Consider the following 26880-nt stretch of genomic DNA (forward strand, 5'->3'; position numbering starts at 1 on the left):
GTAATTATTTACGTTTGTTGCGCTGTCGGGTTTGTGTTAGTGTGGCTGCTGGTCATGAAACACTGCAGGGATGTAGCAGCATGGTGCGTAAAATACCGCCACAAAATTCTACTTTCACAAAATAAAAGCATGTTTATTTTAAGTTTATGAGCTGGAGTATGTTTAGAACTATTTATGGACATATTAATTTGGGCTATTTTGTCAGAAAAACTAATTTTGTTAAAACGACAGCAATGGCATGCATCCGGGCACAGCTGCACACATCATTGGTAGAAGTCATTGCGCCTGCTGTTTAGTTGGCCATACTTTCTTTATACATGACTCTGGCTTACCTCTACTGAAACGTGGTGGTCACTGGTTAAAGTAGAGTTATCGCGACGCATTTAGACGATTGATGACTGAGGACACACACCTTTCATTGCACATTCCCCTGTATTTCAGTTAGGGAATGTTCTTGAAAACCTTGAATCAAATCCTGCTGTTCAGCATTGAACTCATTGTTTTTGTCTTTTTTCAGGTAAAGGAAGTTGTTTCTGTGTGTTTGTGTCCAGAGTTCACATCAGTGCCTTTTGTTTATTTGAGGAATGATGTTGTGTGAAAGTTCAGGATGAGGGGGTGGGACGGGAATGAGAAGGAATGTTTGGTGACAGACAGATGAGCCTCGAAAGGAGATTCTCATCAATACTTCTTCTGGAATTTAGTGCGGCACACTTGGACTTCATTTAAGTTCTAAATTAAAACAAGTCAACAAATAAGTCACCTCCATCCTCTTCCTTGCTTCATGTCCTCTGTGCAGCAACTCGAGCCAGCAGTAAACCTAGATGATTAATCCTAATCCATTTCAGCCCTCCTAGTTGACTTGAGGGTTTTTTGGCCCACAGTTGGAGAACCACTGGTGTGGAAAATCCACTTGCAGTCCATGAGGAAGCTAAGTGCTGCCTCCTTTAACCACTAATTACAAGGGAGACTGTCCCAATAGTAAGACTCTATCAGATGTTCCCAGTCGGAAATCCAATCCCTATTCGCGCCATCAGCCCGTACTATGTCAGTAGAAATGAGATTGACTGCTCGGTACCTGCTAGTGAAAATAAATAGATGTGGTGAGACGAGAAAAGTGTTCACAATAGACCTACTGTCCTCTGCCACGTGCTTTGTAAAGGAAGGTTGAGTGGGTGAGGAAGAGAGGATTGTGAGGTAACATCAAGATGCATCACAACTGATCATGGTCCACAACCTTAACCAATTTGTGTTTACATTAAATGGTTCAGTCTAGTTAAGTCAGCCCTGGTTTGGTTTAACCTGTAATATTTCTTTTTACCCTAAACCACTGGCACAATTTAGAAATATATGTTTGTGCTACGTTATAATTTTTGTTCACTCACATTCTAGCCTGTCTGTCCCTGCATTTTTATTCCAGTCTTTCCATATATTGCCCTTACTTAGTACTTAACTCATTTACTTGGAGCAAAGGACCGGCTTTGACTTCTGCTGAGTTTTCAGTAGTCGCGCACGCACGCACGCACGCACGCACGCACGCACGCACACACACACACACACACACACACACACACACACACTAATGGGAAACAGATTGTTGGGCCTGTGAAGTAGAAGAAGATTGATTACCTGTATTTAGTTACTGAACACACACATGCGTACGCATGCAGTTAGGGTGGCGGAGGGCACCCGCTGGGTCAGCGTGCTTAACCATGGAGAAAATAATGCGTCCTCTGCTTCCAATGACTTCACGGGATCTCCAGTTGGGATGTCCCATCTGGAGTTTTCCTCCTAAATCCTTGGAAGAATTTTAGTAAATTCATACAAGTTAAGATGAGAGTCTGTAGTGAACAATTCCATATTTTTATGTATTATTTTAGCTCTTGTATAACTAATGCTGTGGCCAAAAAACACTCACCTCATTTTGAAACCTCACAAACATGGAATGCTTTCTGTTGGTCCAGTTCATAAGACCAAACATTGCAATGCTGAAAGTTTGGTGTGTTCGTTTCAGGCACAACTGCAGCGCTCGCTGGATAACTCTATCTCTCCTGTTGGCTGGCGCCACAGGAGAGAAGCACTGGCAGCCGCTAGGGTCATGCAGAGCAACGGGCAGGGTGAGGGCCCGCTGTCAGAATTGGACTCTGGCATCCTGGATGTGGAGGATGAAGAGGATGATGACGTGAGACACACATGCACACAAACACACACAAAATTGGACCCAGTGGGTGAAATTGTAAAACGTGTTGTAGTGAAAAGTAGAAACAAACAGTGGAGCATTAATGGGAATCTGGAACGTAATGGGGATGTTTACTCACCAACTTGTGCCATTATTGCCAAAGGGACTCGAAAGTATGAGGACAATAAACTCCTCAAGTCGTTCCTGGCGGGATTCGAGTTCTTTTATGCCACTGGCGTGTTCTCGCTTAAGGAAGGCCAAGCACAATGAGGCTGAACTTGTCACCCTGGTGCTGCCATTCTCTTTGCAGGTCCCTGTTGTCCCTTTTGCCTTATTTACGTCCTGTAAACTTGCTTCAAGCCTTAGCTCCCACAAAGGCTTGACCCCGCGGTCGCCGGGTTACGGCCGCGTCGGCGCCGATGCCAACCCAACACTGTCCCTGCCCCTGGCACGTCTTCCCCTTCCCGTCATTCACGGCCGTCCCCTTGAGTCTCTTCTTCCTATGTTCCTCTGCTCTCTTTGTATTCTTCCTTTCCTCTTCGGAGCCTTTTTTACCTGCTTTTCCTCCTTGCTCATGTTCCTCATCCTTGGAATGTCATCCTCCTGTCTGCCTTGCCTCCATTTTCCCTGGCCTCCACCTCTCAGTCCTCTCCGTCGGTTTTAAGATCAGGGTTTGGTTCATTTTGGGTACGGTAAGGTAACAAAATATAAAACTAAAATTGCTTGAGTTTGTTTGAACGTTTGTATTTATTTGAAATGAAACATATCAACTACAAACTGCTGGCAAGTAATTCTACTAAGAAAAACCATTCTAGAAAAAACAAATATAATATTTGAAGGATGTCACATTGTTGCATTTTGTACATTAAATATGCTAAAACTAATCCAATGTAGGTCAATATATGCTAAGCTCTCTGAACAAAGCATCCACATCTTAGCTTTGTGTTATAGCTGACCACACTTATTACTGTAACATTTCTGATATCTTATTAATGATTATCTGATTTTATTTTTGCATTATGCTGAAGCATTAAACGTACTTTGGGCGCCCTTCATTTACAAGGTTTATTTTTAAGAAAGTTCAACAATGTAGACAAGTGCAACAGTATCAGTGTAAATTGTATGGATGTTTGGTAATATTTAGTAAATGAAAGTAATTTATTGATTAAAGTGCAGCATTACTAGTTCCAGGTTGTAGCCCTGTTTCCCAACTCTACTGAACAATAGCGACACACTGCTTTCATCGACATAGGAGGGTTTACAAGCTTTGGCATCTCCGAGGCTGGGCTGCACTGTATTTGTTTAGGTAGTAGACACGTGACATGATAAACACTTCTCATCCCTAACTTAATGTCTATCATGTGGGAAATCCTGATAAGTTTCATAGGGAAAAATCAGATTACAAATGTACCGTTAAACCAGTGATGGGCTGTGAAGTTCACTTCAGTGAGGCATTGCTGCTTTTGGAGTTGTTTTTTAAATTACTTTAAATTCATATGATCTAATCACTGCTAATACATGCCACTCATTAAGAGAATAAAACAAAAACAAGGGAATAATTCACTTTCAGAAAAATTGTGTTAATCACTTCTTAGTCCTGTTTATTTACCTATATGCAGTAAAATTATAAAACATTTGTGATCGTACCTTTTATTTGTAGCTGAGGTACATGTCCCTATTCTTCTGGAGGCAAACTTACCTTGTTGTAAAAGTATGATAAGCCTCTGTTTTGTCAAAGTCTAGTTTGAAGACATTTTTGAGCTTTGATATATCTTTCTATATCTATCTACATATTTTCATTATTTAATGCATGCGCTGCTTTTTGTTTATGTCAATAAAGAAACAAATATGATGGCTTCTTCTCTGGAAAGAGACGAGCAACAAGCACATTATAGCTCACACGCCCCCCTCTTGCTGATGCCTCTCAGTTTCTGTATTTATGTAGGAATTACTTGCCACTGCCTTGCCCTGCATTCATAGAGTTCACTCAGGACTAGGCAGAGTCCACTAAACCTGGTTAAATTTTCTTGCGCACGAAACAGAGAAGAAGGACTAGCGGCAGCCTCATATCAGGTTGCTAACCTGTTTTGAAATAGAATATATACAAATTAACTGATTTTTACTTAAACAAAATGTTTGAAAAAATATTGTAATCATACACAAAATAAATTTATAAAACAGTTTAATTGACAAATATTGATATTTATTTCAGTAGATTAATAGAAGTACACAAAGACATTTGCTTCTATTTTATTGATTACAACAAAGAATTTGACCGAGTTAAACATACAAAGTTGACAAAATGTTCATCGGACATTTGCACTAACGATAAAGATATTCTAATAATAAGTAAGTTATACTAGGAACCAGGGGTGTCACATACCAATATTTTTGTACCAGTTACAGTCCCAAAATGTATTTCGATACTTTTTCAAAAGATGGCTCTAATAATTGACAACAAGCCAAGCAGCTGTGTGTGCGTCTACGTGTCTGTATATGCACAACAGGGGAGCTAGTTAACTACATTATTACCTGTCACTCTTTAAACTCCTTGTGCGGCTCTGAATTCTTGTTATTTAAATGTTTACCTTAGTTTGAAGCAAAGGTGGTAATATTAGTCGCCACCTTTGGCGAGGCATGTTTTAAAGCCACGCATGCAGCGTTTCCGTGTACGTTTCCTTTTATCAATAGTTTTGGAGCCAAAATACTTCCATGATGCACCTCACGCACACTCTTTATTAACAAGTAGAATTGCCGGTATCTTTGCCATTCTTCCTCTTCACGCCGTTTCTACTTGCAAAAATCATACCGGTAGTTTTCAAAGGCGGTATAGTATCTTTTTTAATTTATTAGTAGGTGTATACCTTATAACACGACATGTCATCAGCATGCGACTGTGAATTGTTTCTGTTTGCGGATGACTCGGTACCCTGCTGGTATCCGGCAAGGACAAGTCACAGGTGGAAAAAATCCTCAGTGCCGAACTCTGTAGAATTTGCACCTGGCTCGCTGACAATAAGCTATCCATACACGTACGTAAAACGGAATCCATCCTATTTGGGTCCCACATCAACCTTAAGAAAGTCAGTGACTTCACTATTAAAGTGGGTGACATTGTTATCACCAGGAAAGATGAGGTCACCTACCAAGATTCCATTCTACTGGCTAATCTTTCCTGTGATAAAATGCCAACCAAGGTAATCAAAAAGGTCAACGAACGAACAAGATTTTTCTACAAAATCTCGTCTCTGGTCAACAAAAGCACCGTGAATATTCTAGCTGGAACTCTCACTCAAACCTTTTTTGACTACACATGCACCTCCTGGTACCCCAGCACCTCCAAAACCCTCAAATCTCAATTTCAAACATCCCAGAACAAGCTAGTCAGGTTACTTCTAGACCTCGACCCGTAATTACATCTCACTCCTACCCATTTCTCCAAAGTAGGCTGGCTCAGGGTAAAGGACAGAGTAAAACAACTTGCACTGAGCCTTGTCTTTAAAATTCGCTACACCTCCTTGATACCGAAGTACATGTCAAACTACGTCCATAACCATACTTGCCAACCTTAAGACCTCCGATTTCGGGAGGTGGGGGGGTGGGTAGCGTGGTTGGGGTTTGGCGGGGGGTTGGGCGGCGTGGTTAAGAGGGGAGGAGTATATTTACAGCTAGAAAAGTGCAGATTGGATTTTATCCTATTTAAAACATGACATCAAAAATATATATTTATTGTGAGAAATCATTAAGATGATCAGTGTTTCCACAAAGATACATGTCATTAATTATTAATAATAACACAGAGTTAAAGGTAAATTGAGTGTAGATTCCTAAAGTAGCCTTAAGCTTGACGCTCCTCTACTATCACATTCATTCCGCTTGCTGCGGCAACAACAAAACAAAACTCCAGATGTTCTTCTTCGTTTGTATGGTTTACTTGTGATCTTAATAATTCAAAACATAAAACAGTCACGATGTGGGAAAAAATGAATGACAAAATAAAGAGAATTTGTTGCAGTACTAGTTAGAAAAAGTATGAATGAGAATAAGTATGAGTGAGGTCAAAAAACTGTGTGGCTCGATTCCACCGCACCTGACAGCAATTACCCATGACACCTTGCGTCCAAAAACCCCCTTACCACACAGATCCTTCCGCCATATATGCACTTAAAACAGTTACGTCATCAAATCATTTTGACAAATGTAATAATTACACCTAAATTGAGATTTATATAATTACTCTAAGCATTCAATATATACATTTTCTTATCATGCAAATAAAGTAAATAGTCCCCTTCTGGCTGAATAAACATAAAGCACCTTCCATAAAATGTAAAATAATTTAAACAATATTTAGGCTCCTACATTACCGGCCCCTAATTCTTATCAATGTCCTTGAAACAATTACTTAAACGTGTTAACTCAAAATTTAAGGTGCCTAAATAGCCTTTGTACTTCTCAAAAAGCTTGTAGTCCTTGCCCCATTCCACTCTGGGTCTTTGCTTCGTCGCCATACTTTAATTATCTTCAGCTTCCTGAAGAAGACATAGCTTTGTAATAGGGCGATGAAGCTCGTTAGTCTTAGTCTTCACTTTAACCTGACGAACAAGTCCGTCTCCACCAGGAAAAGTCTCTAGAATTCTTCAAAGTGGCCAGGAATTTCTGGGTGAGGTTTCGTCCACGATCAGCACCACGTCTCCAACACGAAAGTTTCTTTTAGGTGAAGACCATCGCTGACGTTCTTGAAGCTGCGCTAGGTATTCCTTACACCAGCGTTTCCAAAAGATATCCGCAAGGTATTGCACTTGTTTCCATCTGCGACTGGCGTATTGGTCGCACGGATGAAACACTCCTGGAGGTAGCTCAGGTTTGACCTTCAGCAATAACAGATGGTTGGGTGTGAGAGCCTCCAAGTCGTTGAGGTCTGAAGAAGTCTTTGTTATGGGTCTGCCGTTTATGACTGCTTCAGCTTCACAAAACAAGGTACAAAGACCCTCTTCATCCAAAACTTGTTCCTTTACGGTAACACTCACTATTTTTCTCACTGAACGGATTAGCCGCTCCCAGCTTCCTCCATGGTGAGATCCTGCTGGTGGATTGAAATGCCACTGGACACCTCGTTGTAGCAAATGTTCGTAAATCTTCTTGGTGTTCCATTCTTTGATGGATTTCCTCATTTCGCTGTCAGCTGACCGAAAGTTGGTTCCGTTATCGGAATAGATCTCTTTGACTTGTCCTCTCCGGGCGAGAAATCTTCTGATTGCGTTAAGACAGGCATCGGTGTTGAGTGAGGATGCGACTTCCAGATGTACGCCTCTTAATGCAAGACACGTGAAGATGACGCCATACCTCTTTACATGTCCTCTTCCCCTCCTCACTTGGAACGGACCAAAGTAGTCCACACCAACTCTTGTGAAAGGTGGATCGTCAGGTAGGACCCTGCATGTTGGTAGATCTGCCATGAGTTGCTTTCCAGCAGCTCCGTGGAGTCTTTTACAGATGACACACCTGGACAGAAACCTTCTGATGGCTCCAATGACTCCAGGTATTCAAAATTTTTGACGTAGATTTGCCATCATGTGATTCCTTCCAGCGTGAGCTGTTAGCTCATCCATATGTCTCAACACAAGCCTTGTGATGTGTGAATCCTTAGGCAATATAGCTTGCTGCTTGGAGTTGTTAGGCATTGCTGCACGGCTCAACCTTCCGCCAACTCTCATAATTCCATCTTGAAGAATTGGATTTAACTTGAAAAGTGAACTACTTTTCTTTACTCTTTGATTTTTCTCCAGCATCGCCCAATCTTCCTTGAAACTTTGTCTTTGGCAGAATTTCACAATTTCTGTTTCTGCTCTAGTCATGTCATCACAAGTCAGACACTTTCCTTCAATATCTTTCTTGAATTCAAGCATCTTACTTTCTTCTCCTGATGTTCTTAGTTCTTTTCTCTTTTCCTTTAGCTCTTTCAGTAGATCTTTGAGTTTTAGAAACCAGGCTACAGCACGCTTCAATGCTGTCCAAGAAGAATAATGGTTTATCCACAAAATCTTTGGCTTCTCCTGTTTGAATGGCATATGCATGAGTCACTTTTTTGACCTCTAGGTCGTCCATATCCAGCATTCCAGGATCTGGATTTTTAGGCCACTGGTCTTGTGAGCTGAGCAAGAAACTTGGTCCTGAGAGCCAGCTCTCATTTTTCAAAAATGCTTCCACAGTCTGTCCTCTTGAAACGTGATCAGCGGGATTCAGAGTGGTGTTAACATATCTCCACTGAGATGTTCTAGAGTGCTCCAGGATTGCTGCGACCCTGCTTGCAACAAACGTCTTGAATCGGGTACACTCACTGTTTAAGTACTTGAGCACCGCCGTGCTATCTGTCCAAAAGATAGACTCCTGGATTTCCAGCTCAAGCTCTTTTCTCAGAAGCTTATCCATCTTTGTCGCAACTGTGGCTGCAGTCAATTCCATTCGAGGAATAGTCTGAGATTTTAGGGGCGCCACCCTTGTCTTTGCCATGATCAAGGTGGATTGAGCTTCACCTGTTGAAAAGCGTGTCAGCAAGTAGCTTGTGGTTCCGTAGGCGTCTTCACTTGCGTCAGCAAAATGATGAAGCTGCGCAAAGGCTGGCACACCAAACTTCTTCAACTTGACGCATCTGTCAACTCCAAAATTTTCAAGCTGTGCCAAACTTGAGATCCACTTTTTCCATCTCTCAATCACTGTGTCAGGCAGGTCTTGATCCCAATTATATCTTTGCCGACATAGATCTTTCAGAATTATTTTAGCAGGCAATATTACTGGAGACAGAAAGCCCAAAGGATCAAAAATTGAACTTACTATGGAAAGCAATCCTCTCCTTGTATGGTCTATCTTTGAGGTTGATCTTAAACTTGAATTGGTCTGATTCGGCACACCACTGGATGCCTAATGTTCTCTCCATTGGCAGGTAATCTTCGTCCAAGTCCAGATCTTGAAAGCCCTGTGCTTTTTCCTTTTCTGGGATCGAGTTAAGCAACTTCCTGCTGTTGCTTGACCATTTTGTCAGCCGAAATCCTCCTTTTGCCAACATTTTCCTCAACTCAGCACACAGGGTAATGGCTCTATCTTCATCAGCAACTGACTTAAGACAGTCATCCACATAAAAATTCTTGTTGACAGACCTTGCCGTATCCTGTCCAAACTCATCCACAAAGTCTGTTGCACATTTTTGAAGTGCAAAGGTTGCAACACTTGGTGATGATGTCGCGCCGAAAATGTGAACTAGCATCTTGTGTTCAACGAGATCCAGCTCGTAGTTTCAATCAGGCCACCAGAGAAACCTCAGGAGATCAGTGTCTTCATCGCTTACTCCAACCTGATGGAACATGGCTTCCACATCCGCCATAACCGCCACAGACTCCTGGCGAAATCTTATAAGGACTCCTAATAGTGAGCTGGTGAGGTCAGGTCCCTGCAGAAGCTGTTGGTTTAATGAAGTACCTTGAAAGCTTGCGCCGCAGTCGAAGACAACACGCAACTTCTGTTTGGTTGGATGTCTTACTCCATGGTGAGGCAGATACCATGTTCGCCCCTCAGCAGATTTGCGCTCTTCACTTTCAAGCTTTACTGCGTAACCTTTTCTTAAAAGGTCATCCATGAACGCTACGTACTCTTGGTGAAACTTGACGTCTCTCGAAAATCTCTTCCGTAGGTTCAGTGCACGTTGCTCCGCAATTGGCCTGTTATTTGGCATAGACAAAGGCTTCTTCTTCACTGGAAGGCAAATATTGTAGTGGCCATCTTTAAGTACTGCAGTTTGAGACATCATACTGATGAACTGATGAACTGATGGTCGTCCCTGGACATCTCAATGTTTTCATTTTGTCCTGCATCAGGAAAGTCGTGCTTGAACTGCAGCTGCCAAAGCTCCTCAAGCTTCACCACTGAGATCCTGTTTGCAGTAATTCCTGTCCATTTGTCAATTGTAGTTCTGTCACTTCCACCTCCGAGTGGTCCATTTACTGTCCAGCCTAGCATCGTTCTCACAGCGTATGGTCCATTATCCACACTTTTAACCACTTGCAGTGGCTCCATCGCTTTGGGAACGTTTACTCCGATGAGTAATCCAATCTTGGCTTGAATTTTAGGTATTCTCACCTCCTTTAGGTGTGGCCACCTATCAATATCCTCTCGTCGGGGAATATTGTCCTTAGAGACAGGAATGTCTTTCTGTGAATAAACTTCCTTTAGTTCCACAAACTCTTTTCCGTCCAAGCTGCTGATTTCCAAACCAGTCACGATGCTTGTGTTCACAACAGTGTCATTTCCCATTGTTCGCAATGAAATGTTTACATTGCGTCCACTCACATTCAGTTGGTTTATTAGTGACTCTGTGGCAAAAGTAGCTGAACTACCTGGGTCCAGAAAGGCATACGTGAGCACTGTCTTGGTTCCTTTCTGTGCCTTGATGTACACTGGAAGAATCGAAAGAACACAATCTTCTCTACCGGCCCCAGTGACACCACAGGCTTCAGTTGTTTGTACAATGGCACTTGATATTGATTGCTGTTCACAATTGTCCTTTCCGGTTTCTTCTCTGGACTCTTTATGACCAATGTGTAATAATGTGGGATGCAGTCTTGAGCATTCTTGACATTGAAGTTTTTGTTTGCAGCTACTACTCATATGTCCATGCTTTAAACATGCAAAACACACACCTTTGCTTCTCAAGAATTCAATCTTGTCTTTGTGGAGCTTGCTCTTGAATTTCTTGCAAACTGTGAGGCTGTGTTGCTCTCCATTACAATAAACACAAGGTTTTCTGTCCGCCAACACTGTTCGTGTTTTTGTTATGATGTATTTATCATTTTCTGTCTTGGGGGGCACAACGACTGTTGTAAACACCTTTTTGGGTTTGAGGGTTTCTACATATTGTGGTTTTATTTTTTGTCTCACAGAATCTTTCGTGTTAATGGTGGTTTCTTTTATGTTCCCATAAAGCGGGTTCAAAAGATACTTGACTTGCCGGTTTACAAAGTCCACAAAATCCTTAAACTTAACTCTTGTCTTTGTTCTTTCTTGTAAGTCGCATGCAAACTTCCTCCAAGGTTCTCTGAGTTTATATGGAAGTTTGTTTACCAGTGCCTTTATATTGGCTGTGTTGTCCAAGTCCTCCATGTAGGTAATGTCTGTCATTGTGTTAGAGCAGCCTGTGAGGAATAATGCAAAGGACTGAAGGGCAACACCATCTTCTGGCTTGATTGTTGGCCACTCCATGGCTTCTGTTATGTAGGCTTCGGCTATCTTAAAGTCATCACCAAAAAATTCCTTTAACATTTGTTTTGCTTTAGTGTATCCTGCTGAAGATTCCATATTGATGCAGCTCTTTACCAACTCATGTGGTTGTCCACTTGTATATTGTAGTAAAAATTGAAGACAATCCCGGTTGTCACTTGTTCGGCTTTCAATTCCATGTTCTATGGCCCCAATAAAAGATTTGTATTCCAGGGGGTCACCCTTGAATGTTGGAATGGAAAGAGGTGGAAGTAGAGATGCCTTGTGACTCTTCACGAGATACTCTGTGACATTGGCTTGCTGAGATACTGCTTGGCAAAGCCCATCAAGTGTTAATGTCTGTTGTTCTATAATTTCAGTCCTTGGCGCAAATGTAGTCATTTGAATAGATGTGGGGGGAGCATTATGTTTAATGCTACGTGTTGGTAAAGTGGGTGGTGGTACTTGTGTGTTAGGACTAGCAAGTCTTCTAACATCCTTTTTATCAGCTGTATTGATACTGTCTTCTTCTTGTGTGTTTTCATAGTTTTGTAAAACTTCCATTTTAGCGTCACATTCAGCGAGTGCTGTTTGCATTGCATGCATTTCTTTTCGCGCTTTTATTGCAGCTTCTTCCTGTTCTATGGCCAACTTTTCTTGTAAAGCTGCCGCCTTTGCTCTCAATGATACACGCTCCATTTCCGCCTTTAATCTGACAGAAGATGAAGAACATGAACTCCTGCTTCGTGATCCAGCTTTACTTTGACTTCTAGCGGTCCTCTTTGTTGATGTCGACCGACTATCTGCAGGTGACACTTTTTTATTGCATTCTTCCGCTTGCTCAACACGCTTAAAAACATCTTTCATCCACTCCTCACATTTCCAGAAAAAGTCCTCCATCATTTTATTTTTTGGATCAAACCAATTGTTTTGATCTTCCACAAACTCCTCCTCAGACATGAATTTCCGAACATCAGCATTAAGATCCAAAAATTCTTGCTGCAAGCCACTAAAGTCCACACGTAGCTGATTTTTTACAGCGTCCACATTAACATCCTCCTCCATCAAGTGCTCAATCTGCATCATCAAACGAGTCAATTGAGCCAGTGAGCTCTTGCGTGCCTGCATCTTTCTCACCTTGTGCATTTCTACAGCTTTCTCTGTCATTTTTACTGTCCTTTTTCCACTGTCTTGTGCATCCATTACAAGCCAATATTTCCACAACGAGTCAATAAAAATGCCGATGTGCCGCAGCGTCGCACCGGGAAGGGCTCTCTCTCTCTCTCGTTCACTTTCAAGCAGCGTGCACTCACGTACCTGTCGCCTCCTCTTGCAGGCTTGTTCCTCTTGATCCTTTACAGTCAGGCAGTTCCACGTTCCGTTTACTCCACAAAGAGCAAGTTTTTTGACTAAAATGTAAATTCCTAAAGTAGCCTTAAGCTTGACGCTCCTCTACTATCACATTCATTCCGCTTGCTGCGGCAACAGCAAAACAAAACTCCAGACGTTCTTCGTTTGTATGGTTTACTTGTGATCTTAATAATTCAAAACATAAAACAGTCACGATGTGGGAAAAAATGAATGACAAAATAAAGAGAATTTGTTGCAGTACTAGTTAGAAAAAGTATGAATGAGAATAAGTATGAGTGAGGTCAAAAAACTGTGTGGCTCGATTCCACCGCACCTGACAGCAATTACCCATGACACCTTGCGTCCAAAAACCCCCTTACCACACAGATCCTTCCGCCATATATGCACTTAAAACAGTTACGTCATCAAATCATTTTGACAAATGTAATAATTACACCTAAATTGAGATTTATATAATTACTCTAAGCATTCAATATATACATTTTCTTATCATGCAAATAAAGTAAATAGTCCCCTTCTCGCTGAATAAACATAAAGCACCTTCCATAAAATGTAAAATAACTTAAACAGTATTTAGGCTCCTACATTGAGCAAATTGGCTATTTCTGGCAATTTATTTAAGTGTGTATCAAACTGGTAGACCTTCGCATTAATCAGTACCCAAGAAGTAGCTCTTGGTTTCAAAAAGGTTGGTGACCCCTGCCGTAGATGTTACTGTCACATATGCATGTACAGTAGATGGCAGTATTGTGCTGTTTAAGAGTGTCACAACATTGCTGTTTACGGCAGACAAACTGCTTTATAGTAGACGAAAACGTGACTGCTGTTGTTGTGTTGTTACTGCGCTGGGAGGACGTTAATGAAACTGCCTAACAATAAACCCACATAAGAAACCAAGAACTCGCCTTCGATGATTCTACAGTTATAACGTCATTGGGCAGACTCTCTGTTTATATTGTGGGAAGCGGACGTGAAAACAGGCTTTCGACACGTCACTCAGGTCCGCATGGAGCTGGAGGGTGCGTGGTCTCCAGCTCTGCCTGAATTTTGGGAGATTTTGGGAGAAAATTTGTCCCAAAAGGTTTTCGGGAGAGGCGCTGAATTTCGGGAGTCTCCAGGAAAATTCGGGAGGGTTGGCAAGTATGTCCATAACATTAATGACCGCCATAACTACAACACCAGGGGGAGCTCTACAAACCACGTTAAACCCAGATTCCGATTTAAAAAAGGTCTTAACTCATTCTCCTTCTATCCCACATCAATATGGAATGCACTACCAACAGGTGTAAAAGAAAGTGCATCTCTATCCTCCTTCAAAATCACACTAAAAGAACACCTCCAGGCAACTACAACCCTAGACTAACACCCTCCCCCCACCACATCCCACCTACCCGGATTGTAAATAATCAAATGTAAATAATCAAATGTATATTCTTGTTGTTATGCTTTCTGAGCTCACTAAGTTCACTGCTCGCTGTACATATCCTACAAAGTCAGACCTACACTGTTTCAATGTCCATTTCTCAATTGTTGATGACTGAAGCGCTCATATCAACCAAACCTACGCCCCAACCCCCTCCACATCCCACCCTCCGGATTGTAAATAATGTAAATAACTCAATGTATATATTCTGATGATTAACTTGTGTGATGACTGTATTATGCCGATAGTATATATTTGTACCATGAATTGATTAACGCGGACCCAGACTTAAACAAGTTGACAAACTTATTCGGGTGTTACCATTTAGTAGTCAATTGTACGGAATATGTACTATATTGTGGATTCTACTAATAAAAGTTGCAATCACTCAATCAAAAACCCTACTGTGAGCAGACAGCTGTAGTAAGAACAGAGCATGGAGTAATAACAGAATTCCAGAGTAAAACAGGAGTATGACAACACTGTGTTTTTTCACCTAATTTATTGTATTTATATACCAAATTATCTTTCAGTGAAGTTGAGATATGCAAGTAGTAAATATAGTGGGAACCAACATCAATAATCTAAGATATGCTGATGATACAATCTTGATCACAGAAAACAATTCTGACCTACACGAGTTAGTAACAGCAGTAAATGAGAAGGGAAAACCATAAACATCATAACAAGGAATGATGGTGAGCAGGAACGTTCCAGTGCCAGAACATTTATAAAGAAGGGAAACAAATACAACAAGTCAAGCGCATTATACATCTGGAATACATGACAACCAAACATGAAAAATGAGACAGAAATTAAAAGAAGAATCAGAATTGCAAGAGGAACATTTGAAAACATGTCTAAAAGCTTAACATCAAGAAACACTAACATTGCATAATGAAATGCTATGTATGGTCATGTGATGTACACTTACAGGAGCAACAATGAACAGGTTAGAGGCATTTGAAATTTGGAATTACAGAAGAACGTTAAGAATTTAATGGACAGAACACAAAATAATTGAAGAGGTTTTAAAAGAGTTAAACATCAATAGACTACTACTTGTCAATATCAAGAGCAGAACGTTTGCCTACTTTGGGCATAGAGCGAGAGGAAACAACCTTCAGAAACTGTTACTAGAAGGAAAGTTCAATGGTAAACATGGGAGAAGCAGACCAAGAACAACATGGACTGACAACATCAAAGACTGTCACTGGACCCCAACAGAAATAATATGAAAACATCCAAGTGGCTCAAAAATGTGAGAAGTGGAGGATCGTGACCGCTGACTTGCTGACAGCAGATGGCACATAGTGATGGTGATGATGAATATTTATTTTGTTATTTTTTGTAAAAATATTTTTTTAGGGCATTATCCCATCATTGAAACCATACACAGCTTTTTTCCCCGCCTAATTAACATGTCCCTGTTTTGTACAACCCCAGGGAAAATATGGAATCACCAAACTTGGAGGATATTCATTTAGTTGTTTAAGGTGGCGACTTGTCCAGGGTGTACCCCTCCTTCTGCCCGATTGTAGCTGAGATAGGCGCCAGCTCCCCCCGCGACCCCAAAAGGGAATAAGCGGAAGAAAATGGATGGATGGATGGATGTTTAATTTGTAGAAAAAAAAGTACATTAGAGACATGGCGCACAATTATAGTCATTTCAAATCGCAACTTTATGGTTTTATCAAATGCTGAAAAAAAACAAAAAAATTAGGTGTAGTAGTTAATAATAGTTTTTTTTTTAGATCAAAGTGAAAAAAATGATAGACTCACTCACTTACGAGGCAAAATATGGAATTACGCTGTACAATTTAATTTCCACAACCAACACTTGCATCAGATAAAATCTGGTCATTAGTCTGCATTTAAAAAGTGTTCACACTTTGGAGAGCTGTTGTACAAGGTGGATTGACATGAATCATGGCTCTAACACAAGGGATGTCAATTGAAACAAAGGATTATCCAACTTTTCCAAGAAATTAAATCATCAAGCAATGTTGCATTAATGTTAATTGTTCAAAGTCTTCTGTGTCTAAAATATTAACTAATTACAAACAACATGGAACAGTTGTAAAAAGAAAGCATACTGTTACCCCAAGAAATATATAAAAAGTGTCAAGACGAGAGATGTATGTCATTAGGATTTTAACGATAGCAATATAGATATTCCTTATTGATACAGGTATTCATTTGTACTATATGTACAACACACATAACCAGTGAAGTTGGCACGCTGTGTAAATTGTAAATAAAAACAGAATACATCCATCAGTTTTCTACCGCTTGTCCCTTTCGGGATCGTGGGGGTACTGGAGCCTACCTCAGCTGCACACGAGCAGAAGGCGGCGTACACCCTGGACAAGTCACTACCTCATCGCAGGGCCAACACAGATAGACAGACAACATTTACACTCACATTCACACACTACGGCCAATTTTGTGTTGCCAATCAACCTATCCCCAGGTTCAATGTGAATGCAATGATTTGCAAATCCTTTTCAACCTATATTCAATTGGATACACTGCAAAGACAAGATATTTAATGTTCGAACTGGTAAACTGTTATATTGTGCAAATATTAGCTCATTTGGAATTTGATACCTGCAACATTTTTAGAAAAAGCTGGCACAAGTGGCAAAAAGACTAAGAAAGTTGAGGAATGCTCATTAAACACTTATTTGGAACATCCCACAGGTGAACAGGCTAATTAGGAACAGTTGGGAGCCAAGATTGGGTCTAAAAGCAGCTTCCATGAAATGCTTGGTCATTCACAAACAAGGATGGGGCGAGGGTCACCACTTTGTGAAAAAATATGTGAGCAAATGGTTAAACAGTTTAAGAACAACATTTCTCAACGAGCTATTGCAAATAATTTAGGGATTTCACCATCAACGGTTTGTAATATCATCAAAAGGTTCAGAGAATCTGGAGAAATCACTGCATGTAAGCGACAAGGCCGAAAACCAACATTAAATGTCTGCCTCAGGCGTTACTGCATCAAAAAGCGACATCAGTATGTAAAGGAAATGGGCTTAGGAACACTTCAGAAAACCTCTGTCCGTTACTACAGTTTATCGCCATGTCTGTAATTGCAAGTTAAAACTCTACTATGCAAAGTGAAAGCCATTTATCATCTAAAATGACTGATGCAAAGTGGAAAAGTGTTCTGTGGTCTGACGAGTCCACATTTCCAAATTGTTTCTGGAAACTGTAGACATTGTGTCCTCTGGACCAAAGAGGAAAAGAACCATCAGGATTGTTACAGGCGCAAAGTTCAAAAGCCAGCACCTGTGATGGTATGGGGGTGTATTAGTGCCCAAGGCATGGGTAATTTACACATCTGTGAAAGCACCATTAATGCTGAAAGGTACATAAATGTTTTGGAGCAACATATGTTGCCATCCAAGCAACGTATTTATCATGGACGACCCTGCTTATTTCACATAGACAATGCCAAGCCACATTCTGCGCGTGTTACAACAGCGTGGCTTCGTAGTAAAATAATGCGGGTATTAGACTGGCCTGCCTGCAGTCCAGACGTGTTTCCTATTGAAAATGTGTGGCACATTATGGAAGCATAAAATACGACATTGGTGGCCCCGGATTGTTGAACAACTTAAGCTGTACATCAAGCAAGAATGGAAAATAATTCCACCTGAAAAGCTTCAACAATTGGTCTCCTCAGTTCCCAAACGTTTACTTAGTGTTGTTAAAAGGAAAGACGATGTAACACCTTGGTAAAAATGACCTTGTGCCAACTTTTTTGCAATGTGTTGCTGCCATTAAATTCTAAGTTAATGATTATTTGCAACAACAAAAAAAAATAGTTCCTAGGTTTGAACATTAAATATCTTGTGTTTGCAGTCTATTCAATTGATTATAAGTTGAAAAGGATTTGCAAATCATTGTATTCTGTTTTTATTTACGAATTACACAACGTGCCAACTTCACTGGTTTTGGGTTTTGTAATTGGTGTAAATAAAGTTGTTAAAAAACATGCATTTTTTATTACCATTTTTACTAGCACAAGGGGCTGTACATCTAAGATCTCACAGCAGGGAAGTTTTTTTCACGCCTGCATTTTTAAGTATTAAACAAGTCAACTAAGTTTTCAATGCAAACCAACCTTTTTATGTGATATATCAAATATACTCTCATACAATATACACTCATTTTCATTGAGGGCTACATCTCAGTTATGGCCGCCCTCAAAGGTGCACTTATGTCAGTGATTATATACTATTTATAATGTGAATATATACTAATTATAATTTTTCACTAATTATTACACATTTGCCTATGCATTTGATCCTCACATTTATTAACGTACAAATTGATTAGGCATGTGGATCTTACAACAACTCAGAATTCTAATCATTTCTGATTCTTGGGCTGATGCTTTGAGTAAGCCGGGGATAAGCTAAAAAAACGTCTAAAAAAACAATAATTACAAAAATTTAAGTACTTTTTTTCACACGTTATTTCCAGGCTTTTGCAGGCCACGTACAACGATGTGGTGGTCCAGCTCTGGCCCCAGGCATTGACTTTCACACATGTGATATCAATACAATCAATTAGTATGTTTGGTGGGTGTGCATTTAAGCAAGGTGTGTTTTGACGCTACGCAAACAGCGCAATGGAGTGACATCAGACGGCGAATATATATAACTTGTAAGCGTAAGCCATCTTGCTTTAGGGCAACTTCGTGAATATATTATTTACATTTTTAACTTTTTTGACTGGATTAATATTAGCCTTTTTTGAGGAGGCAATATTGTTGTTCCAAACTTTTGTGTGGTGTTTTTTTTTGTTGCCTTTCATCGTCACAAAGTGAATGTGACAGCCTACACTTGTCATAATTATGGTTGTCAGCTGGATAAAAATAATACCGATAGCATTATCATTTGTCTTAAATCTTCCTGGACCTACCCAAATACAAACTGGTACCATATTGCCAGAAGAACAAAAACTGTGAAAACCTTTCTAAAAGAAAGGCACATAAGGTCAACGTCAAGCCTGCAAAGAGTTCAGGTCTCACTCCAATTGAAAATCTGTGGTGGAAATTGAAGAAAATGGTCCATGACAAGACTCCAACCTGCAAAGCTGATCTGACAACAGCAATCCGAGAACGTTTGAACAAGATTGATGAAGAGTAATGTATATCACTTTTTTAAGTCAATGCCATAGAGACTGCAAGCTGATATAAAATCCATAGGTGGTGCAACAAAGTACTCGTGGTGTGTTGTAATTATATATTTTTTTTGTCTTTCCACAGAATTGAGTGATTCCAAATTTTCCTTCTGCTTGATCTAAAAATGAAATATTACTACCACAATTTATTTTCTTGATTTGTTGTAGTATTTCTTAAGGCCAGACTGTAGCCATTTGAAATGACTATAGTTTTGTGTCATCTGTTTTTTTTTTCTATAAAATTAAACTACTGAATTAACATCCTCCATGTCAGGTGATGCCATTATTTTCTTCCAGGGGCAGTATAAATGGGTTGGATGAAATCGACATTGCATTTTTTTACGGTTCTTCATACCAGGACTGACACTGAGTCCTGCCGTGTTTTGTTGTGACATCATCACACATCTAATTATCGTGCACACTCTTACAGAAATATCCTGTGACACTCGATTCTGAGTGAAAGGCACACAGAATTTCCTTTTGAAAGAGGCTCATCAAGTCTCTTTGACATGATCGTCTGTTATTAACGGAATCTTTCTGTTTGCTTCCGTGCAGGTCAGTGGTGCTCAGGACTTGGTGGACTTCTCACCCGTCTACCGCTGTCTACATATCTACACTGTGCTGGTGAGCGCGTCTTTAAGTAACTTTTTTAAAGGACATTCTGGTAGCATAACCAATCACAACAAACGGCGCCAGCAGCAGACTCTTCTTTAGATATGGTGATACACATGTTGCAGCCTGATGGGAAAGCTCCAGCACGGTTCTAATGCAGCCTGCTCAATGCTTAAAAACGAAAAGGCCTCTGGCTCAGGCCTGGCTGGGCTCCAACCAGGTGGCTGAAGTGTGTAAGTGTGTAAGTGTGTAAGTGTGTAAGTGTGTAAGTGTGTGTGTGTGTGTGTGTGTGTGTGTGTGTGTGTGTGTGTGTCTGTGTCTGTGTCTGTGTCTGTGCGTGCGTGGGTGATTTCAGTTAGAGTGAAGGCGACATGAGAGGAGGTGTTGACTGGGCCATGGCTGGGTTAGCTCAACACTGTGCGTGTGTGTGTGTGTGTGTGTGTGTGTGTGTGTGTGTGTGTGTGTGTGTGTGTGCGCGTGTGTGTGTGTGTGTGTGTGTGCGCGCGCGCCCGTGTGTGCACGCCTGCAGGCTCTTTGGGGTTGTGACCGGGCCAACACATCCACCGGGTCGACTGTTTCTGTTCACCGTATGTGTGTGCGTGCTCTTGGAGGGGGGAGACAGGAAGTGCATGAACTTTGACAGGAAGGAGAAAGTGAGCGATGGAGGCAAGAGAGGGTTAGAGAAAGGCTAACTGGGTGACATGACAGCAAGGAAAGAGGTCACAGAGGGTTTAGGTTGGTGGTCTGTGAGTGTGCACGTTAGCTAGTAGCTGAGTGTGACATCAGCGAGAGTTAACCTTCTTCACCTCTGAGGTCATTTCAGCGCGGGGGAGACATTAATATAATTCTTTCAACACAGCACACTTCTCTCCCTCATCCCACTGTGTTCCTCACCAGCGTCTTTACCTCGTTATCTGCTCCGCTTCGGCTATCTCAGAATGCCAGCAAATGAACTAAAAACAGAGCAGTGTGTCTGCTGCTTTGGAGCCAAGAGGAGGCAGTGATAAGGTGCAGCTGCGTAATGGAAGGAAGAGATACTAGTGGCAACCGTTGTCTTTGTGTGGGTGCTTTTAGTTTGATGTCGAACTAAAGACGCCAACTCAAACTTTTATCTTAACTACACAAACACACACACACGCACAAACACAATTACTTTTTTGACCTTTCCCATCATTGAGTGTCTGTCATGGTGTACTTATTTCCACTTAATAGGACTTGTTCATGTACTGTTTATTTTTAATTTGACTGAGATTTGTCATGTCCCTGGTGTGTAGTCACTGATAATGCAATTCTTGAGTGTCCAAATTCCTCAGGTCATTGCTAATTGATTGTCCATCCGCAGATAGTAGAAATAAAAAGACGTGGGGAGAATAATAATAATAATAAGAATAAACAAGTTAATACTAAAAACATATAGGCTGTTTTTGACTTAAAGGCCTACTGAAACCCACTACCACCGACCACGCAGTCTGATAGTTTATATATCAATGATGAAATATTAACATTGCAACACATGCCAATACGGCCTTTTTAGTGTACTAAATTGCAATTTTAAATTTCCCGCGAAGTGTCCTGTTGAAATCGTCGCGGAATGCTGACTTGTACGCGTGACGTCACGGACTGTTAAGAAATATTAGCGCTGCGCACACACACAGCTAAAAGTCGTCTGCTCTAACCGCATAATTACACAGTATTGTGGACATCTGTGTTGCTGAATCTTTTGCAATTTGTTCAATTAATAATGGAGAAGTCAAAGTAGAACGATGGAGTTGGGAAGCTTTAGCCTTTAGCCACACAAACACACGGTGATTCCTTGTTTAAAATTTCCGGAGGTGAAACTTTACTATGGATAAGAGCGGTCAAGCGAACATGGATCACAACCAAATGTCAACCAGCAGTTTTCGGTGAGAAAATTGTGGTAAAAACTCGCCACTTACCGGAGATCAGCTGAGCTTGTGCCGTCCGTACAGCTGCCGTCGACTTCCAAGACACCCATGGATACACCCTTCCGACTATCAAGTACTATTAAACTCACAAAAACACTAGCAACACAATAGAAAGATAAGAGATTTCCCAGAATTATCATAGTAAATGTGTCTAAAAACATCTGAATCCGTCCCAATGCAATCGCGTTTTTTTTTTTTTAACTTGATTATTTATTTATTTGTCTGTCGCTATCAATATCCTCAAACACAAATCTTTCATCCTCGCTCAAATTAATGGGGAAATTTTCGTTTTCTCGGTCCGAATAGCTCTTTTTGTTGGAGGCTACTATTAAAAAGAATGTGAAGATGTGAGGAGCCATCAACGGGTGACGTCATTGTCTGCGACTTCAGGTAAAGGCAGGGCTTTTCTGTTAGCGACCAAAAGTTGCGAACTTTATCGTCGATGTTCTCTACTAAATCCTTTCAGCAAAAATATGGCACTATCGCGAAATGATCAAGTATGACACATAGAATGGACCTGCTATCCTCGTTTAAATAAGAAAATCTCATTTCAGCAGGCCTTTAAAACATATAAAGCCTCTCAGCATATAGGATTGTTTTGTACAAAATGAAAAATAGCAACCTAGCCCCCGGTGGAAAAAGTTTGGACACCCTTGATGTAATGTAATAATTGCACACCCACACAACCTCCTACTTGTAGCTATGGTGTGTTGCAGGGTTTGCGTGATGTGTTTGAGAACTACTACCGAAAGCAAAGAAGGAAACAGGCTCGCCTCGTGCTGCAGCCTCACTCTAACATGGTATGATCACAGTGTTTTTGTTTGCACACTGCTAACTACACAAGTTACAGTAACACACCACCTTGTTTCAAGTATGACCACTTTATGCTAGAGTGTTTCTCCTCCACATCATCTTTGTGATGTTTTCTTCTCCAGCATGAAACTCTGGAAGGATACAGGCGCTACTTTAATCAAATTGTTGGGTGAGTTTACCACTGTCATAAGCTCTCCTGAGGATGAAAAGTACTGAAATGACATCAAAGTGTGGTGTTGTGGTCAGGTTCTTTGTGGTGGAAGACCATGTGCTTCACACTACGCAGGGTTTGGTCAACAGAGCCTATGTGGAGGAGCTCTGGGAGCTGGCACTGTCCAAAATTGTGGCTGCTCTGAGAACACACTCGGTAGGGACAGGCCACAGGCAAAGTTGTGAAAACACACACACACATACAAAGATTTACTCACTAATACAATCGTTTGTGTCCTCAGTCCTACTGTGATGACCCAGACTTGGTGCTGGATCTGAAGAATCTCATTGTCCTATTTGCTGATACACTTCAGGTACTATATGTATCAGTACTTACATACTTTTCCTACATTTGTTGACAAGTTGTTGTTCAAACAGCCTGAAAAGTAATCCCCAAATTATTCAACTATTTGGAGTAGAGGGAGAGAGCATTGATCTCTTATGAAAGTTAAACATCAAATTATTTTTCAGAATATGTCTTGAAAGTGCTACGACACTAACAAATAGAAGTTTAAATATACAAGTTAAGGTTAGAGTCTCAACGATAGTCACACACACACTAGTTGTGGTGAAATTATCCTTTGTATTTGACCAATTCCCATGTTCAACCTCAGGGAGGTTACGGGGGCCAATGAGCTGCATCGGTGGCCGCGCTCGGGAATAACTTTGGTAATTTAACCCCCAATTCTAACCCTTGATGCTGAGTGCCAAGCAGGGAAGCAATGGGTCATATTTTTATAGTCTTTGGTATGACTCGGCTGGGGTTTGAACTCACGACCTTCTAGTCTCAGAGCGGACATTCTGAACACAAGGCCACTGAGCAGGTTAATATATATTCTGAAAAATAAAGATTTTTGGTATTTTTTTCCACAAACATGCCTTTGAAATGACTGGTTTGAAGTTACGAACTGAAAAACCCAATGGGGCCATAACTTGAGTCTTTAATTAATAAGATTACACATTTGTCAAAGATACAAGAAGAATTTCGTATTTTACACAGGGTTTTGTAAAGTTGAGATCAGGTGTTGCAAAGGCTACAGTATTTACATTTACGGGACCATTTTTGTCTGATGTTTATCTGCTGTTGGAATACTGTGAGGCTTCCAAGGTGAGTTGCATTCCTGTTTGTTTGTGGCTGGTCAAACAGTAGTGTTATGGAAGATAGCATCCTGAAATGATGTGTCATTTAAATCACAACAAACTAACCTTTTCAATGACACATACCTAAGCACGCAATAGGGGATAGTGTAAAACCGCTATGAGCCTTCCAAATAGCAAGTACTTAAAAGATTGATGGTCAAGGCTGACCTCCCTGAAGTAGAGAATGACATTGTCACCATGTTTGCTTCTTTCGCTGCAGGGTTATGGTTTCCCGGTGTCCCAGCTCTTTGACATGCTGCTGGAGATACGGGAGCAGTATGGCGAAATCCTGATGAAGAGATGGAACATCACTTTCAGGTAATCATGCTTTTTTTGTGTGTTCTTCAAATGACTGACATGTTCCTGACACCCCCACACTCCACCCCGAGTTTGTAAGGTGAAAAGGGCACGCCGCTGCACATGCACGCACAGCAGTTTGTGGGAAATGTTGCCGTTTTGAAGTTTAATGAGTATCCAGAGGCTGGAAGTGTTTTAGAGCAGGATGGGTAGTGCCCTGTCGAGATGTGTGTGAGGGCACCGCATGCCATTGTTTCTTCGTGTGTGCAGTGACACCAGTGGGATTTTCAGAGCCAGCCAGCACACAAACAAACACACTCAAAGTTTTTCCTCACACAAACACACACACACATACACACACGGGAAAGCCACAGGAATGTGTTGCATTGTTGGAGAGGGTGCACTCTCTGGTTCATGGCCTCTCCATGGAACGTTGGAACGTCCGAAGTCTCGAGAGCCAAACAAGAAAGAGGGTGATGAAAGAAGGGAGGGGGTCTAAGAAAACCTCAAGCATTAGAATGACACCCGAGGCCCCCTCCTGCGAGCTGCTAGTGTGTTTAGAGAAGGAAAAGCGGCATAGAATTTTTTTTTAGCTGTGGTCTTCTGTCTCTCATCCCCAGGCAGGTGTTGGACCAGGACAACTTCAGTCCCATCCCGGTGTCAACAGAGGAGGAGTACAGACACTACACTTCCCTGTTCCCTCTGCAAGACCCCCAACTAGACAAGGTACAGGGCAATGGAGGCACATCAAGTCTGAATCAAAGATTTCAATTGACATCAAAATGTGTTTTCTGCAGCTTCCCTTTCCAAAGAAGCTTCCATTCTCCCAGTTTGTGCCAAAAGTCTACTGCCAACTCAAAGAGTTTATCTACGCTTGTCTCAAGTACTCTGAAGACCTGCACCTCAGGTACACCATTCCCGTCACTCTTCTTTTTCCCTCCTTCATCAAAATTGTTCTTGCAGCGCATACCTAAACACCCGAGCCTTCTGCGTCCCAGACTGTAGTAGGTCTATGTATCTTACTATTTGCACATCGCACACAATTTTCTTGGCCTACTGTCTTGCTTGAAAACAAACAGCCTCCTTGGTGGTCTCGTATACGGCGAGTATTACCAACAGGGGGTGCCGTACTGATGCTGTCTTTTATGTCTTTGTGTTCATACTGAAATCTTTCTTTCCATCTCCATATTCTTCTCACACAGACACACAATTATGTAGAGTTTACTTTCGAGGTTAAACACTAACCTCCTGTGTGTGCGCGCACTGTTGGTTATGCTTGATGGAAGAATGAAGTAAAACAAAGCAGCTACTTTTCCACTGAGGAGACGAGCAATCAGGGAACATCTTGCGCTGTGTGGCGGGAATATTCCACAGACCTGGGACTGGGCCAGTCACATGTGCGCACACACACACACACACACACACACACACACGCACACACACACACACGCAACCACACAAAGATGCACACGCATACACACGCAGAGGAAAGTTGCAATAAGTGGAGACTGACAATGTCACATCTTCTGATGTATTGAGGTGGTCTGACCTGAGTGGCTCCGTTGATCCATGACAGGGTGAGTGGAGGATTGATTAGAAGTGAATTAGTTGTGTTGGGGATTGGGGGGTTGGGTTGGTGCCGCACTAATCACACATCACTAATGGCACTAAGCGCCGCCCTTCTTAGCCTTCCTGCTGGCTTCAAACGCACACGGCTCCGGAAGCAGACCGGACGACGGAGCTTGACGGTGGTCATTTATCCCTCCTTGACTTTTGACCTTAACCCCCCCATTTGCATTGGTGATTGGCGGTGTCCTGGCAGAGTTCTCTCAGAGCCAGACGTCTGTACTGGAAAAGTGTGAGCGTGAACATGTTGAGCTACGAAAGCAAAGCGGGGTGTCTCTGAAAAAGAACATGTTCTGTGTGACGAAAGAAAACATCATACTTTTTGGCCTTGCCGCGTTGTAGACGTCCATGTTGGCCGTCACAAACATTTCCATTTTGCTCCAGTTGGGATGTGTTTGTTCAGTACACTGTTATCAGCTGGATCTGAGACCAATTGTCTATTTGTGGTTGTTATCGCACTGGTAGCATTCTAGCCGCTATCTCAAACCATGAGCTGTGTCTCAAATTGAATATGCTTCAGTAATTATATTGCGTAAACTGACAGTTCTTTTTTCCCTAAAAGTGTTGTGCTGTTTCAAATCTATTACTGTCGTTGTACCCTTGTAGGAAATTATGATTACCCTCTTCTTGTTGTTATTCTTCTCCTCCTTGGTCCTCCCTCCACCCACTCCCCCTCACATCTGTTGTGGCTGATGGCAACGCAAACACAATGAAACTATCGAAATCCTGCGGTGCGTCTATATTTGTGCGCTTGCAGGGTTCACTCACGGACGTTGACTTTTTGCCACTCTCTCCCCACACACACACACACATGTGCG

The 26880-nt window shown here is 41.4% G+C and overlaps 2 protein-coding genes across 3 annotated transcripts in view; one reads left to right on the top strand and one right to left on the bottom strand.

Moving 5' to 3' along the window:
- The window catches only part of tkfc (triokinase/FMN cyclase), a 48637-nt gene extending 39624 nt beyond the window's left edge, over positions 1-9013 (bottom strand). The window contains exons 1-2 of the mRNA XM_061913069.1: positions 1916-9013; positions 1627-1795 (exon numbers count right to left, since the gene is read on the bottom strand). The gene's annotated coding sequence lies outside the window, so the exon portion shown is untranslated. The remainder of the gene's footprint in view (positions 1-1626; positions 1796-1915) is intronic.
- Positions 1-26880, top strand: part of exoc6b (exocyst complex component 6B) — a 58733-nt gene that overhangs the window by 6894 nt on the left and 24959 nt on the right. For both annotated transcript variants that reach the window (XM_061913063.1, XM_061913064.1), the window contains exons 7-15: positions 2012-2179; positions 19974-20042; positions 22693-22776; positions 22912-22958; positions 23036-23156; positions 23242-23313; positions 24360-24457; positions 25057-25162; positions 25234-25343. In XM_061913063.1, the coding sequence (XP_061769047.1) occupies positions 2012-2179; positions 19974-20042; positions 22693-22776; positions 22912-22958; positions 23036-23156; positions 23242-23313; positions 24360-24457; positions 25057-25162; positions 25234-25343 (875 nt within the window). The remainder of the gene's footprint in view (positions 1-2011; positions 2180-19973; positions 20043-22692; positions 22777-22911; positions 22959-23035; positions 23157-23241; positions 23314-24359; positions 24458-25056; positions 25163-25233; positions 25344-26880) is intronic.

The sequence above is a fragment of the Nerophis ophidion genome, linkage group LG10 (assembly GCF_033978795.1).
Source record: "Nerophis ophidion isolate RoL-2023_Sa linkage group LG10, RoL_Noph_v1.0, whole genome shotgun sequence".
Taxonomy (NCBI): Eukaryota; Metazoa; Chordata; class Actinopteri; order Syngnathiformes; family Syngnathidae; genus Nerophis; species Nerophis ophidion.